The sequence below is a fragment of the Microtus oregoni genome, unplaced genomic scaffold (assembly GCF_018167655.1).
Source record: "Microtus oregoni isolate MIOR12 unplaced genomic scaffold, Mior012 000022F_ref0000154, whole genome shotgun sequence".
NCBI lineage: Eukaryota > Metazoa > Chordata > Mammalia > Rodentia > Cricetidae > Microtus > Microtus oregoni.
The window spans coordinates 1,817,741-1,833,742 of record NW_024543081.1 but is presented as its reverse complement, the minus strand read 5'-3'; the positions used below and the strand labels follow the sequence as shown (position 1 = coordinate 1,833,742).

Sequence of the window (16,002 nt, the reverse complement as noted above, 5' to 3'; positions counted from 1 at the left end):
CTACAACTGAAACTACCCATGGAGAAGTTCGCACAGGTGAGCCATTATTCTGTGTGTGTGTGTGGGGGGGTGTTGTTTGCTTGTTTTTGTTTAATCAAGTCCTTCTTTGGATGGGTGCAATAAACCTGAGTGAGGAGGTAGGCTGAGGAAAGACATGACATTCTTCCTGTGGATACAACCTGCAGGCTTGCCTAGGAATTCTATGGCCACCGTGGATTTGTAAGGATGGAGACTTACATAGTTGAGAGCACCACAGTATTGGCTAGTGTCTTCATATCAGGACCATAATTATTACATACAGCTTACTTGTTTTTCTCAAAGTGTATGCTAACAGTGACCATCCTAGTGTTCATGTGTTTTTCATTCCCGTCTGGTTACCAGAAGCTGGAATGGTGGCTGTTCCAGGGGAGAGATCTCAAGTGTTCTGTTCACTAGTACAGCTCAAGGAGGAACAACAAAATCACACAAGGAAGATGCTCAGAATGTTAACAGGGGAAGTAATGTATCATTTCTCAGCCTTCTCCCTATGTAAGAGGTACCAAGGTGGTTTCACCTGGAGAAGCTGCAGCACATGGAGTCTGAAGTTGCTCAAGATGAATTAAATATCATTTGAGAGTTTCATGATCAAGGAATTATGTTTTAAACAACTGAAATCAAGACACTTTAAGTAATTGATACATATAATTCAGAAAGATCATTTCTTCTTTAGGCACCTGTGTTATAGCAGGCATCCCTGTTTTATCAGGTGAGGGAGATCATTTCTCCCTCACTTTCTGTGGAACCTATGGGGGAAAAAAACCTCAGTGACTCATGGGAAGGAAAAAAAAAGTGAGATGTTTCATTCCTTCAGAGGTAGTGGTTTGGCTAAAGTACCTGCGATGAATCAGATTCATATAGCTTTTCCACTTTTCCAATATTGATGAGAAACATATGCTCTGTCAATCACCCAGGGAAGCAATCATTATACCTATAACTTTCCACACGAATATATTCAAAAGAAAGAGGTAATAGTTATTGAAGCTCTTCATCTATTTAGACTGTCTACTCTGATGATATCAACACAATTCCCCACTTTCTCCACCAAATCCTTGAACCTCGCATTCTTGGTTTTACTTTTTCAGAAGCTACAACTTCAGCAGAAAATAGTGAGACCCATGGGAGCAGAGGGACAACAGGTGAGGCCCCGAAGCTCCCAAAGCTGGGTGTGGGCTTTCCGTGTGGCTGCTGGGCTTGCCTGGGAGGAGGTTTGATTTCCTTCAGAGTACCGTGTAGTACTTTGGATATTTTCTTTCAACTGAGCATATTCTGGAAAAACCCTTTCATTATCAGCAACTAGTCGTATAGCAATGCCTTCCTGAGGACTGTTGTCTGTATAGTCAGTTTGAGAAAAGCTTTCGACACTGCATACACCACTAAAGTGTTAAGAGGAAGGAGAAGAAACACTCTGACATCTGGAAGGCATCCTATCCTATAAAATTTGGGGGCAACATTATTTGTTTTGTTTTGTTTGTTTGTTTTGAGAGAGAATCTCACTGTGTAGTCCTGGCTAGCCTAGAACTATGTAGACCAGACTGTACTAGAACTCAGAGAGAGTCATCTGCCTCAGTTTGTGCCTACAGACTGCTGGAAGATTATGGACATATGCCGTTAGACCTGGCTTATATGCAGGGTTTTTTTTTTTGACATAACAGCAAAAATGATATTAAATCTTGGCTTGAATTCTTGGCACAATCAAATAATTTTTCTGGGGTTTTTGAATCACATGATAGGCACCTGTGCAGCATCAAGAGGACAAGAAACTGGAATTGTGTCCTAGGAGAAAGAAAGAAAAGAAGCCTGTTCCCCATTTCATCATAGGTAGAATTTCAGGGAAGGGCTTCAGATGGGAGCATTCCTTTTTGGGTCACTTTGTCAATGTGGGTCATAGATCATTTCAACTCATGAGGAAACTGGGAGGGGACATCTGAGAAACATGCACTCGGGTTCTTCTCCAGACACATCTTTAGGAGACTAATGTGAGTTAGTGTGAGGATTTGAGGTCCTTCGTTTATTAGCCAGTGTTGGAGTTGACCTGAAAGTTTCCAGAGGTAAGGCAATAAACTGCCGTGGAATCTTCAATGGCTCCATCTATGGGGTGATTTGTCCTCCATTGCCCCCTGCACAAGAGAACCTTAGCTAGCTTCTCCAGTCACCTACTTTGATTTCACCCATCTCGGAAACCACAACGACTTTGGAAGATAGCAGTACACTAAAGGTGGAAGTAATCTCAGCCATTAGGTACACCTTCTATAAACTTCTTGAAACCCCTCACAAAAACCCTTTCCATTTCTGATATTTGTCAAAATATTATGAAAAAGTTGTATCAGATGTTCAATATTTGATGCCAGTGAGTACCATTCGAACACACTGGCATTTCTTTTTTGTGCTTCAATGGTCTATCAATGAGGCATAATGGGATACATAACCCTGAAAGTTATATTGGTGATCCAGCCAAAATCTACTTCTCTGTGACTAAACCCAGGCAAAAAAAAGCTATGATAACAAATGTCTTTTGTAAAGTTACCAAAAGAGCAATATGTTATATAGAAACATCTCTATTGTCTTAAAAACCACAAAGCCAGAGAGATAAATTTATTACTGAATAAAGAAAATTAAGGGTTTTTTTTCTTTAGAGTTTATACCCAATATCACAGTCTACAATCAGGATGAAGATTTTGTTATGTTTGCTAAGTAAGTTATTATAAGATGGACTTCTCAGCAAATGGCTTCATTTATTTTGGTATATAATCCCTGCAAATAAACAGGGAGTGATATACATTGTTGAATAAATTAAATGGTTGGTATGTGGGAAAACTGTTTCAGCCAGGAACAGAACGGCTGCTCACAGCACACGTTCGAAGGACTTGACTGCTACAGAGATGCAGCAGTTTCTAAACGGCACCTCCCAGAATGGTCCAACGCCCAATCCCGAATGACAGCATGTGCTGTGTGCCTTGGCTGCATCAGTGCGAAGCATTCTTCATTCTTCATCTTGTCTTTGCTCCTTCTCGTTCCAGGTACCACCCGTGCACCTGTCAGAGTGACTGAGACATCTGGGAGTTCCAGCACAGGTGAGAGAACCATTCAGAAAGAAGGCGCAAGGCTTGTGTGTCCGTGCCACGAATTCCTTCCTATGTCCCTGTCTTTCATCTGTTTCTCTCCTCTTCTCTCAGAAGCCACAACCTCCGCAGAGTCAGTGGAACCATGGCCACAGGAAACAATGCAGGCAGGAGTAATCTGAGGGTGTGGCTTTTGAGTGATGATAAATTACAATTCCAGCTTGTTTCTTGGTAACAGGAAAAGTGGTCTTCCCGGAGTTCTCATTGAGGTCAACAATGTCTTCTTTTGTGACTAGGTTTTGGATTCAACCGAGGCAGATTTTGTGAGTCCTCCCATAGGTGGTTCTCTGTGAACTAGAGCGGAAGTGGCAAATATCTGTACAGGTTCAGTTTTCCATTTGTCATTTCAGGAATCACTACATCAGCTGGAGGAAATACAGGCTTGGAGAGTTCGAGTTCAGGTTAAACAGAAGGCCAAAACATAAAATAAAACAATTTTCCTTAATATTAATAGATTCTTCCTTGAGCAGAAACCAGACAATGTGACATCTTTGGCCATTCTTTTAGGGCGGAAATTCTCAACTTGTATGTTGTGACCCCCTTGAGAGGTTGGAAGACCCTTTTACAGGAGATGCATATCAGATATTTACATTATGATTCACAATAGTAACAAGTTTACAGTTATGAAGTCGCAATGAAAGAATTTTGTGGTTTGGGGTCACCACACGAGGAACTGTATTAAAGGGCTACAGCATTAGAAAGTTCAGTTGAAAACCTGTCTTAGGATGATAATGAATCTTGACTTTGGTCATTACTCCCTTTTCCCCTTTTTATGTCAGACACCACAGGTCTCTGGCATGAATTTACTCTGTATCTGGCGGCCCCGGCACAGGGAAGCCAATGACTTAACAGTAATGGAAAGGGTTTAGTAATGGAACCCTGCAAACACATAGCAAACTTTACCAGTCGTGTGGTTCTGAACTTCTTTGCTGTGATTAGAGGCAACTACTTCTTCAAGTGGCAGGACCTCAGATGCTGGAGTTCAGCTAGATCGGCTGCAACCGCTAATTATCTTCCCCCCCTTTTTTAAATTGTCTTATATAAGGAATTTGGGGGGATTTTCCTCAGCTCTTCTTTGAGTGCAAGGTGCCTTGATCACACATTTCTCCTATGAACTGCCTTTCTATGTTTTGAGAAAATGGTATAACAGTGATCATGAATAATATGTCAGCAGAAGCATTCTAAACCCAAATTCTAATTTTGGTCTGGGGGATTCATAAATTACTCCCTCCTTCTGTGATTGCAGTTGCCACAGGGGTGACTACTGGTACAACTGTAGCCCCTGAGAGTTTCCTCACTCATGAGTCGTGAAAACGCTTCGGGAAATTTGTCTCTGAACAGCAGAGGCTGCTGCCTCTTCTAGGGACAATGTGTAAAGTCAATGGGCTGCACATTTTCACAGTGTTCCCATCCCTAGCTTCGTTCCACCTCTATTCGGGGCTACAACTGCAGAAGTTATAGCGTACACTGGAGTTAGAACAGGAACTAGTGAGTGACGGGCATTTTCAGCCTTGAGGGAGGTTGGTGACTCTCTGGGGTCTGTAGTAGATGGCAGATGAGAGCACAAGGGACAGATACAGGGTTGTGTGCTTCTTCTGACAAAATGTATATGATCTTTTTTGCTGTGGTGTTTGCAATTTATTCCATAAACTGTCAAGTAAACCAAACATGGTCCTCTTCTATTCGGCCATTCACCCCACACAGTACTCTCTTAGACAGGATTTTGTCGTTCTCATTGTCCTAACCATCTTGCTGTTTAGGTGTTACTTCAGGTTTGGCTGGGATTTTTAGAGACCTAGAGAATTCCAGTTTCTGGGGAGCAGATGTTTAATTCAGCCATTATCATGGATTTTTTTCTCATGTCTACGCCCTAAATTTACCCCTGCAGGAGTCCCCAAGGAAGTACCAGGCAGCCAAAGCACAAGAGGAAACACAGGTGAGTGCAGAAAAATCGCTTCCTCCTGAGACATTAACCCTAGCAAAAGCAAGAGAGTTTGTAAAAAATGGGTTTGCTCTTTGGGTACAAAGGCTCCTTCATTGATGATAAGAAACATGACTTTGTTCAACTTTGTTCAAATCCATCCTGTTCTTAGGCGGGGGGGGGGCGGGGGGGGAACACTGCTATGTTTTCTCAGACTGGAACTGGAATGCCAAAATGAATGTTAGCTGTACCACCCTTCAGAGGTCCATGTGGCTTTGTTCCTATGGAGATGAGTTGAGGGTTTTGGGCAAGGAAGGAGGACATAATGGGGGCTAGGGAGAACAGGGAAACTTCCTTTTCATGATTCAGCTTGGAAGCCATTTGGAAAAAAAAAAGTTTCCACTTGACTCTTTGGAAGATGTACCCTGCAGCCTGAAAGCTTTATGTTGTTTTAAATTAGGTCCATATGCTGGTCTGTCTTACAATCCTATCTCAGACTTCCAACCTCTAGGATTCCAGGCTGCACCACCATGCCTAACTCAGTCTGAGATTCCAGAGAGAAGCTTATGGGTGGTGCTGGTCCCGGAATAATCTAGACTTACTTACTTTTGCAGATTCCACTTCAGTAGCAGCTGAAGTCACAACCAGTGCCCACATATCCCAGCCAGGTAAAATGTAGAGATCCAGTGGGCTCAAACAAGTCCTATGCAATTTATCTCATTTGCATGGGGTCAACCTTGCACATGATTGTGCCATTCCTGAGATGAACACACACAGACTACATGGATTTTTACTACTGTGAATAAAACATTTTGTTATCATCCTCTTTTCTCTAGAAATAACTACAACAGCAACAGAGAGTCAAGACACTGAAAAGACAACAGGTCAGTATGAGGAGACCACCAATCGTTTCACGGTCCAAAGGCATTTCTTGTACTTAAACGTGTGCTAGGCTCTGTATTGTATATGCATCAAAAGCAAAACCTTCAGTAAGAAACAGTGATTGCCACATTGTAACCTTTGTAGTAAGGATATGGGATATAGGCACAGGTATTATTGTTATTGTTCATCTTTTTACCAACCAAAAATAGATGAAAAAATTATGATTCCATGGACGAGGAAGAGAGCAGATGGTTCCTTTCTGTATTCTAGTTGATAGTCATGGCTGAAGGCACAAATAAAAAAAGATAGTTGCGTGTTATACTGGCTAGGTGGGCAGCAAATTTCTACCAAACGTGAGAACAGAGACACGATGATGCATAGGTGAATTCAGGACTCAGACAGGTGCTTGCAACAGAAGTGTGAGGGTCAAGGAAGAAGATTAGGAAATATAAATATACATAAAGTTTATGAAAAAGTTGAATTTCTAATTTAAACGTGACTCCATCTTTACAGCAATGAGACTCCCTTTAGTTTTTATCAAGAGAATGGCACGCTCAGTGCTCTGGAGGAAGTGACTCCAACAGCGGTGTGGAAATTAGATTATTCTGTTGTATATACCCATTGTTTTTCTCTTCTAGTGCTGGGTTCTACTATTATTAAAAATAAGGTACTATTCCAGATTGCCTTAACAAACGGTTAGAGGCGTTTAATCTTCTAAATTTTCACTTACCTTACTACTTTAGTATCAATTTTTGGTAACAGTTGTTAAGAGTTGCTTTGAATAAATATGTAGAAATTGAAAGTTTCCTTTAAGAACGCCCATCCTAGGCCAGTTTGTGTTTCTTTTCTTTTGGTAGGGTGGGATAACAGTACAAAATTTTTGACTTAAAATTTGAAATTTGAATTTAGAATTTTGTAAGTATGACTGGCCCATACCTGTGAAGTTCAGAAACTTAAAGACATACACGCATATCATTTGCTTAAAGCATTTCGGAGGGATAGAACAAAATTCAAGCCTTTCAAGAGGTGAAAAACGGATAAATTTTCTTAAGATCAAAACTATCTTCTTATAATTATATTCCCATGTAGTAAAATCATCCCTTACTCTTTATTCACTGACCTTTTCATATGAATTGTTTTCCAAGAAAATTTTCAATAGAAGTCTAGTTTTTACTCTCAATGCAGATTTCTCTTCCATTAAACTTTGAGGTCTAAAAGAAACACCCAAACAATAGCAGGCTGTCAGATACTCTAAACGGCACAGAAGCAAAACAGGTTGTATATCTGTAATCCTGCCTGTATGGTCAATTATTTCAACAATGTAGTAATGAATCACATAAATGTATTGTCCCCAAAACTATGACTCCATTCCAGAAGTTCCAGAGACTAACAGGTTTTCTGTTTCATACACAGCGTGTTCAGGCTTGCTTCCAGCAGCCCCAGGTGAGTGACCCCCACTGCGGGGAAATTCTTTGCTGACAGCTCTTCTTGTACACCAGGGGTCCAGCACATAAGTGGTAATGAAAGGTTATCAAACAAACTGAGTACACAAATCCGGCTTTTATTTGTCAAATGATGTATGTTATTTTCTCAATCATAAACAAGTGTGGCCAAGCAATGCATGATGATTTGCCTGTGAGCTCTTTCATGAAATTATGCATTTTGATAAGAGGTAGAAAATATAACTGCTCTCATAACAGTGAACGTTTAACGAACAATGTAATACAACTTTTGTTCTAGTTGAAAATTACAAGTGTGTCTCTGTTTAATAATTTCTGAGAACTTTATTGAGTTCCCACTACTTTTGAGATAATGTGATGTATTTTGCAGAGAGCATTTAATAAAGAAAATAATTTTGACCTCATCTAGTGAGGAAATGGAAATTTTTAAAAAACACAGTTTTCATATAAGGCAGACAATAAAGTTCACCATAAGAAGTAAATAGACGTACTGTGGAGAATGCGGGCTTTAGAACTGAAATTTGAAAGCAATCCGTAGGCTATTCTAGGTTTAATAAATGAGAGGGCAGAGTTGATTAAAGACCTTGGAAACTAGAGTAAAATATTCATTTTAAAAGACTACCATTTGAAATAAAAGCAATCAGACAATTAGGCATTCAGAAAACTGCTGTAGCTGTGGTGCAGAGAACTGATTGGACCAGAAGGGAATCTGTGCAGTTGAGTTGATGGGTTGATGATGATGAGGTGGATTAGGCAAGAACAAAGAAAGGAAAGGTTGGAAGTAAGGATGAGAGGAAGGGATTTGTTGGCAGTATGAATGACAAACTGCAATGACCTGAGTCTGGATGCTTTGATAATCAAACTGTGCTTGGGGCAAGAAGACACGGTCTGTTTTGTGCATTTATGTTGGAGATTGTTGAAGATCTGTTGGGGTACTGCATATTCATATAAAAAGTGTCCATGGGCTCAAATGAGTTACAAGTTGGAGAGCCTTCCACTTAGTGTTGTACATCATGGAGAAAAGTTTCATTGAAAAGACTAGAGACAAAATGAGAGGCATAAAGAAGAGCTTCTAGTACAGACAGGGTTTCCTGAATTTTAAAGAAAGGCCAACGTTTTGAATGTGAAAGTTAATATTGCTTATGACATGGAATTTAAATGATTGATTAAGCGAATTTGTATCTTTGTATTTGCCAATGATGTCTCGGTATTTATTGAATTGTAGAGATAGAAAGCAGATTTTTCAGACAGTAAACTGGATAGCGTACACATGCATACACACACAAAATAAAGCAAAAAGCACCATGTACATAACCTTATACAAAACACTTTGCTGGAAGTAGGCATTCATCTTCATAGGCAGGTGTCATTTATCCATTTTCAGGTACAATGTCTCCAAAAATTGAGCTTTGAAATCCTGGTATCAAATACCATATGGGCCCCCCGATGGTTATCTATAAATAGCAAGTGGTTGTAATTTCAACCTCTAATTAACATTTGTTACTTTATATTAACAGTGTGTCATGGTCCACTGGGAGAAGAGAAATCTGTAAGTATAAAGTTATGTTCTACTTTAACCTAAATTTCCTTCCTGCCTCTTTGTGAAAAAAATGTCTCCACATGGTTTGTCTCTGTAGCCGGGGGACACATGGACGTCTAACTGCCACCAGTGTACCTGTACTGAAGCACAGGCTGTCGACTGCAAACCTAAAGAGTGTCCTTCTCCGCCCACCTGCAAAACTGGAGAGAAGCTGATAACGTTCAAATCGAATGATTCCTGCTGTGAAATTGGCCACTGTGGTATGCATCTGTGATATGTTATATGAACTGAATCTGTACATTGTTTGCCTGATGAGACATTCAAGGGATGTTTTTGAGCAAATATGTCACACATGGACATTAGGATCTGGTAAATATAACAGAATTAGTACTTCTTAAAACTTATCATTATTGTAATGAAGAAAAACCTAGCATTAAGGGATAGTAACAGCATCAACGGGTTAAAAGGCAATATTATTTTAAGGAACGCATAATTTGTGGGTAAGTATGATCCCATCTGCAAATTCTCCTTCATGAATATTAAAGAAGTATATTACATTTATTTTTCAGAACCAAGAACATGTTTATTTAACAATACTGATTATGAGGTAAGCCTTTTTCCTCGCTATTTCATTAATACAGTCATATGAATAAATGCAATGCTAAGCCACACAAGGGGGTTTTCAGTGTATAATAAAAAATGCTTTTAAACATGCTTTTAAAAAGACCAAGGATAAGTTCTCCTCTGTCCACAGTAGTTACAGAGAACGCAGCACTCGGGTGGGGCTGAAAAAAGCTGTGCTCTCAATCATTACCCAGCCAGCAGTCCATCTCAGAACAGAAGTTCCCCAGGGTCCTACCAGATGGAGAAGGCATATTGTGCAACATTAATTTCAAGGAACAGAGTTCAGCTGTAATTACAACCAGAAAGATCAGATGGCCAAGCTGCCAGCCACCAAACAAGCGACCTCGAGGGCTCCGCCCACTCAGGGGCTTAGTCTGTACAGGGCTGGATCTGGGCTGTTGAGCCCACATTTGGGGCAGGGCTTAGGCTTCACTTTCTACAAAAGGCTTTGTGAAACCAAAAATGTCCAGTGATTCCCGAACTGATACTAACACTCTCCGCTGGTGTTGATAAATACTTAAAACTCAAAGGAAAGTAAACGAGGCATGCTAAGAAACACGTAACGGAGTGCTTGTAAAATTCAACTGGCTCGCATTCTGTTCTGATTTTCTCAACTTTCCAAACTGGTGTGACTCTAGACAACACACAGCCTATTAAGTAAAGATCCGAAAGGAAATGCTAATGACTTTCTAATGAAAGGGTTGAAGCCATAAAATTTCCTTTAATAGGGATTTATCTTTTGCCCTAAAGCCTTAAATCAGTAGTTTTCAACCTGGGGGTCACAACCCACTTGGGGGTCAACTGAACCTTCCACAGGGGTCACATATCAGATATCCTGCATATCAGACACTTATGTCATAATTCACAACAGTGGCAAAACTGATGTTATGAAGTAGCAACAAAATAATTTTATGGTTGGGGGTCACCACACATGAAAAACTGTATTAAAGGGTTGCAACATCATGAAGGCTGAGAACCACTGACTTGAATTAAACATTGTTTCTCAGACTGTGCTTCATTGGAATGCTGGACAGAAATTAATTACAAAACAGTCCAAAGAGTTTTAACAAAGATAGAAGTAAGGCAACTTGGGAGAATTGCCATTAACCCTACTATAAAGATTTGTTTGTTTTTTTTATGTGTATACATGTTTTAGTGTTTTTTTGTTATGTGTATAAATATATGTGTTTAAATATAAGTTTTATATTCATGTATATTAATTTTCATGGATGCATGTGCACCAAAGGGTTCTTGGGGCCCTCGGAAGACAGAAGAGTGCCCTGGGCCCCCTGGAACTGAGGTATAGATGCTGAGCCACTATTTGGGTGCTGGGAACCAAATCCTGGTCTTCTGGAAGAACAGCAAGGACGCAACCACTAATCTCTAAGCGCTCTTAGTACTCACTTAAACTTTTATCTATTATTGGCGTGTGTGCCTGCAGCATGGTGCCTGTGTGAAGGCCAAGGGTACCTATTAGGCATCAATTCTCTCTCTCTACAGTGAATTCCTAAGATCCAACTCAAGTTATCATTTTAACTTGCAGAAAGTGTTTTTACCATGAGTCTTAATTCAATAAACCTCTTTGTGTCATTTTGCTTAGATGTCATACTTTTCATGAAGCATAGAGCACAACAATTGGTGAACATCTTGCTTACTATGAAACATCCATCCTTGAAAAATATACTTAAACATATAATACTGTCATAAGATTTATTTTGAAGATTGGGAATCTTGAAGCTGTCCATGTCCCCAATAGAGAATTTTGATTTATATTCACTGAAGTTGAAGAACCACCTTTCCTTAACTGTTTATAACAACTGAAATCATCTCTTTACAGACACTAAAAAAATTTCATCCCTTTTCTTCCTTTCTTTTGTTTTTTCTAGCAGTTTTTAACTGCTAAGTTAAATTATATTCTAAGGCAAATAACTGCTTTCCTTCCCTGATCACCTTTCAGATTGGTACATCCTTTGATGACCCTAGCAACCCATGTGTCTCCTACACCTGCAACAGCACTGGTTTGGCAGCTGTGGTTCAGAACTGCCCGAAGCAAACCTGGTGCGCAGAAGTAAGTCATGGTCTAACAAATGTTAGCTATTCTATTTATTTCTTTTAACTTGTGTGTGAGTGTTTTATCTGCATGTGTGTATCTACACTATGCTCATGCCTGGTACCCTCAAAGGTCAGAAGAGAGTATTGGTTTCTTGGAATTAGAGTATGGTTGGTTGTAGGATCTAGAAACTAAAGCTGGGTCCTTTGTAAGGACTACAAATTCTCTGTTTCTGTCCCTCTCTCTTTGTGTGTGTATAAACTTGACTACATATTCATACATATATATATATACATACATATGTAACAATAATAATTAAAAAATGCAAAGTCATGAATTCAAAAGGGAGATTGATTGGGGGCATAAAAATATTTGATGATATAATTAGATTTTAATTAAATTTTTAAAATTTTCTCAGGAAACCAACAACAAATAAAGAAACAATGACTCTAACCTATTGAGCCAAATCCCCCTTCACTATTTTATAAACAAAACAAAAAACCACCTTTTTATTGAAAGTTCATACTTAATTACTTCCTATAAAACTTCAAATTCTCTAAAATGACACATATCTGTATATTTATATCTTTGTGCCACAGCCATTATTTCTCTGCCTTTGTATTTTCGTTTCTATTACTGTGATGAACACCATGATCAAAAGAACTTGAAGAGGAAAGGATTTATTCATTTTTCAATTCTCATGTCACACGTCACTAAGGCAGTCAGGACAGTAACTTAAGGCAGGAACCAAGAAACAGGAGCTGATGCGGAGGCCATGGAGGAGTGCTGCTTACTGGTTTACACTTATAGCTTTCCAGGCTGTTTTCTTATCCACCCAGGGCCACCAAACCAGGGTTGGCATTGCCTTCAGTGAGTTGGTCCTCCTTTATTAACAATTAATCAAGAAAATTTCTCCACAAGCTTTCCTACTGGCTAGTTGGGATATTTTTTTAAAATGAGATTCTTTCTCCTCAAATGGTTCTAGTTCGTGCCAACACACTTAATGGATGTGGGTTTTTTATATTAGTTAATACTCAATATTAAATTATCACTTTTCTTTCTGCATCTATAACTTATAACATAGCTGAAAGCATTATTTTAGAATCCAAACCCTATATTTCAATAGTTTACTTGGGTTTCATCTTAAGAGTCAGGAAAGTTTGAATTGAAAACAAAGCTGGAGCGCAGATCTTAAGTAAAACAAGCCGATGGCATCTGGTATTGTGTTAAAGGATTTTTCCTTTAAAGTAAGTGAAGCATAATTTGTTTTCGTATTTGCATATTCTTTTCCCTTTCTTCCTGTCACTGCAAAATCTTCCAGTCTTAAGCACCCAGTCTCATGTTTATTACCAAGTTCAACACTTTCTGCTCTTGCCTAGCTCTAGAGTTGATATCAGCATGCTCATCTCTTTCCATTTCCCCTTCCTGTGGCTACTTTAGTATATTAAGAAATGCCATATTTCATTCAATAACAAATATTTCAATTTTTTGTTTCTACAGGGAGAGAGAACCTACGATTCAAAGAAATGTTGCTATACATGTAAGATAACCTCTCTCTATAGAAAATATCTACGTGGTTGAAAAAGTAGCATTTTGTTAAGACAGAATGGCAGATCATTTACCAGTTGTGTTTAAATACAGAAACCTGGGTTGAAATAGAAGCTGTCAATTGATACGCTTGCAAAGGGCGTTATAGCTGCTTATTGATAGCAGTCGCTTTTCTTGTGAAAATAATGCGCAGTTATATTTGCAAGGGATTTTGTTGTGATTCGTGTGTAAAAAGAAGATGACTTTTCTGTCCTAACACCAGCAGTCTGCATTGTTAATCTGTGTATTAGAACGCAAGGTTATGTAATCGGCAATGAGAAACTGCTCGTCAGCGATGTCCCATCATCTTCTCTGCTCAGCCTGGCTCCTCTCCCTTTCTTCTACTTGTTGCTCCCTTTCCCCTTCACCAGAACTATAAGCAATAATCAGATAATATCTATCCAAATCTTAATGAAGTTCCTTTCACAACCTGGGTCGAGATAGTTATTTTCCTTAATAACATGGCGAAGTAGTTTGTGTGCCTCTTCCCTTTGGTTAAGATAATGTACATCGAGTAATAGTTAAGATGGTAACTCTCACTTCTTTGTCCGTTGTACATTTTGCTTTAGGTAAGAGTGAGTGCAGAACTTCTCCTGTGAATGTGACCATTAGGTATAATGGCTGTAGGAAGAGAGTTGAGATGGCCAGATGTATAGGAGACTGCAAAAGGACCCTCAAGTAAGTTTTCCTTTGAATGTGTTCCACACTTGATGCATAGAGAAAAATCAAGCAACATCACGTAGAGTGGTTTGACAGGAAAGAACATCCTGATTAGGATGCAAAGGAAGAATATATAAAACACTAAGACCTGAGGATTAAAAGTAATCACTTTAGCCCCCAGTTATTCTGAAGTCACTTTCTAAACATGCTTAACACATCTGTGATAAATGCATTCATTTTCCTGTAGTGACGATAGAAGATTCATACTCCAGGAAGTACATTACCCAATCATTCTGAAGTTGAATTTTAGAATGACACGCATGTTTTCCTTAATATACAATTTTACACATAAATTAATTTAGTGAGAATAATTATAATTTGACAGTGATTTAAAATCTCTTATTTACATTTTTTTTTACACCACAATGTTCCCATTATTCGGCGACAACTCTTCCTTCTTAATCTCATTCTTGTTTCAAATGACAGTTCTCACTGATCTTCAGAGTTTTGCAATTGGAAGGGAAGCAAGGTCTAGAAAAAGATCACATTAAGTCAAGGCTAGTAAGCCTTTTAAGAAAGCCATTAGAAAATTTGATAGAGCATTGACGTCAAGTTATTGATGCTTGTAAATGTTTCAAAATATTTATTCCTGGTTTCCTTTCTCTTAGGTACAATTATGAGACCTTCCAATTGGAAAATTCCTGTGTTTGCTGCCGTGAAGACAACTATGAATACAGGGACATTGCCCTCGATTGCTCTGATGGCAGCACCCTCGAATACAGATACAGGCACACTACAACCTGCTCCTGTCTGGACCAGTGTGAACAGTCTACAGACAGCCAATAGCTGCATTGCTTTTCCAATTGCATTGCTTTAGTGAGAATGGATAAACCCTAGAATGTCTTATTCACAAACCAAGGCTCCCAATGGGGCATTTCATTCTGTTATTAACTGCACCTGGAAAATAAATGCAATTGTGCAAGTGCTTAGTGAGACTGTGGATTCATTTACACAGTATTAATTCTGCAACTTACAGAGAACGCAGGCCAGTCAGGACTCTCAGTGCCCTTGGGACAGTGTGGTGTGTCACATCTGTCCCCCCCCACCACCACACACACACACACACACACACACACACTATTCCGTTCCAATGTTCTCTTGATTCTTTTCCATTTCTGGGTTCCAGTTGCACCACTACTTTTACTGTGCCACATCCCCCTCCCCTGTGACACCTTGACTTGTTCATAGTTCTCAGGAGTTCCACATCATTTCTACTCTGGCTTCTCAGAGGCATTTTTATAGCTGTTTTCGCAGCATTTGAAATCCATGATGCAGCCTTTGTGGATGACCGCAACTTTTATAACTGCACCGTGTTTCTCCTTTCATTTCACTCCAGTGTTTTGATATATGTTACCAACATCGGATCACAACCTAAGGGATTTCTCTCTTATTCCAAATACACTGACATCACTGTGTTTTAGAGGTTAAAGTTCATTATCTCTAAATTACTAATGTTAAATGATAGGTGCCCTGAAATAGCAAACTCAGAAGCTATGAAAGCTTGTTCCTCCCCCACACACAAGGGTGGGTAGGCATGATTATACCTAGCATCCTCCTCCTCCTTCTCCAGTTTTTGTTCTATCATTTCAACATGCACCGTCCATCTTCTACCTTGATGGCCCAGAATGATTCCCTATCTTCCCCACTTTCTCAGTCTCCATCCAGCTAACAAAAGAGAGGAATGGAAGATGGGAAGTGATTGCTGTTTGTTCCTTTGAGAGCAAGAACTAGAAGTTGTACACATTCTTCCATTAACACCCGATTGGGGGAAATATAGAGTCCAATAGAATCATAAATGGTGATTCTAAATGAAGGTATAATAATTAACTACCTTTGTAAAAACATTCAAGTAGGAGATTCCCCCAAAATCCAATTCAGTAAATGAGAAATTGGTTAGTCAAATTCATAAATGCAAAGCAAGTTCTAGGAGGTACTAGGAGAATTGCAGTTTGAGTCATCACTGGACTAAGGTTACCATAATAGTGCTCTCATGTATTAGTACATATTCTTCCCAAAATTTACTTCATATATGTTGAGAATACACAAGAACATCATTTCCA

The 16,002-nt window shown here is 39.2% G+C and overlaps 1 protein-coding gene across 1 annotated transcript; it reads left to right on the top strand.

Moving 5' to 3' along the window:
• Positions 1-18: 18 nt before the first annotated feature.
• On the top strand, positions 19-14,728 carry Muc19 (mucin 19, oligomeric). The gene is made up of 11 exons (XM_041672519.1): positions 19-36; positions 1,037-1,175; positions 3,057-3,110; positions 5,047-5,094; positions 8,939-8,970; positions 9,059-9,221; positions 9,531-9,568; positions 11,543-11,653; positions 13,136-13,175; positions 13,792-13,900; positions 14,551-14,728. Exons 1-11 carry the CDS (start codon positions 19-21, stop codon positions 14,726-14,728), a joined length of 930 nt encoding a protein of 309 aa, XP_041528453.1.
• The last annotated feature ends 1,274 nt before the right edge of the window (positions 14,729-16,002 follow it).

Bases quoted from the DNA above. Each gene is read 5' to 3' on its own strand.
- Muc19 (XM_041672519.1), top strand. The intron at 11,654-13,135 runs GTAAGTCATGGT...TTGTTTCTACAG, and splicing joins AGCAAACCTGGTGCGCAGAA to GGAGAGAGAACCTACGATTC. The intron at 13,901-14,550 runs GTAAGTTTTCCT...CCTTTCTCTTAG, and splicing joins GACTGCAAAAGGACCCTCAA to GTACAATTATGAGACCTTCC.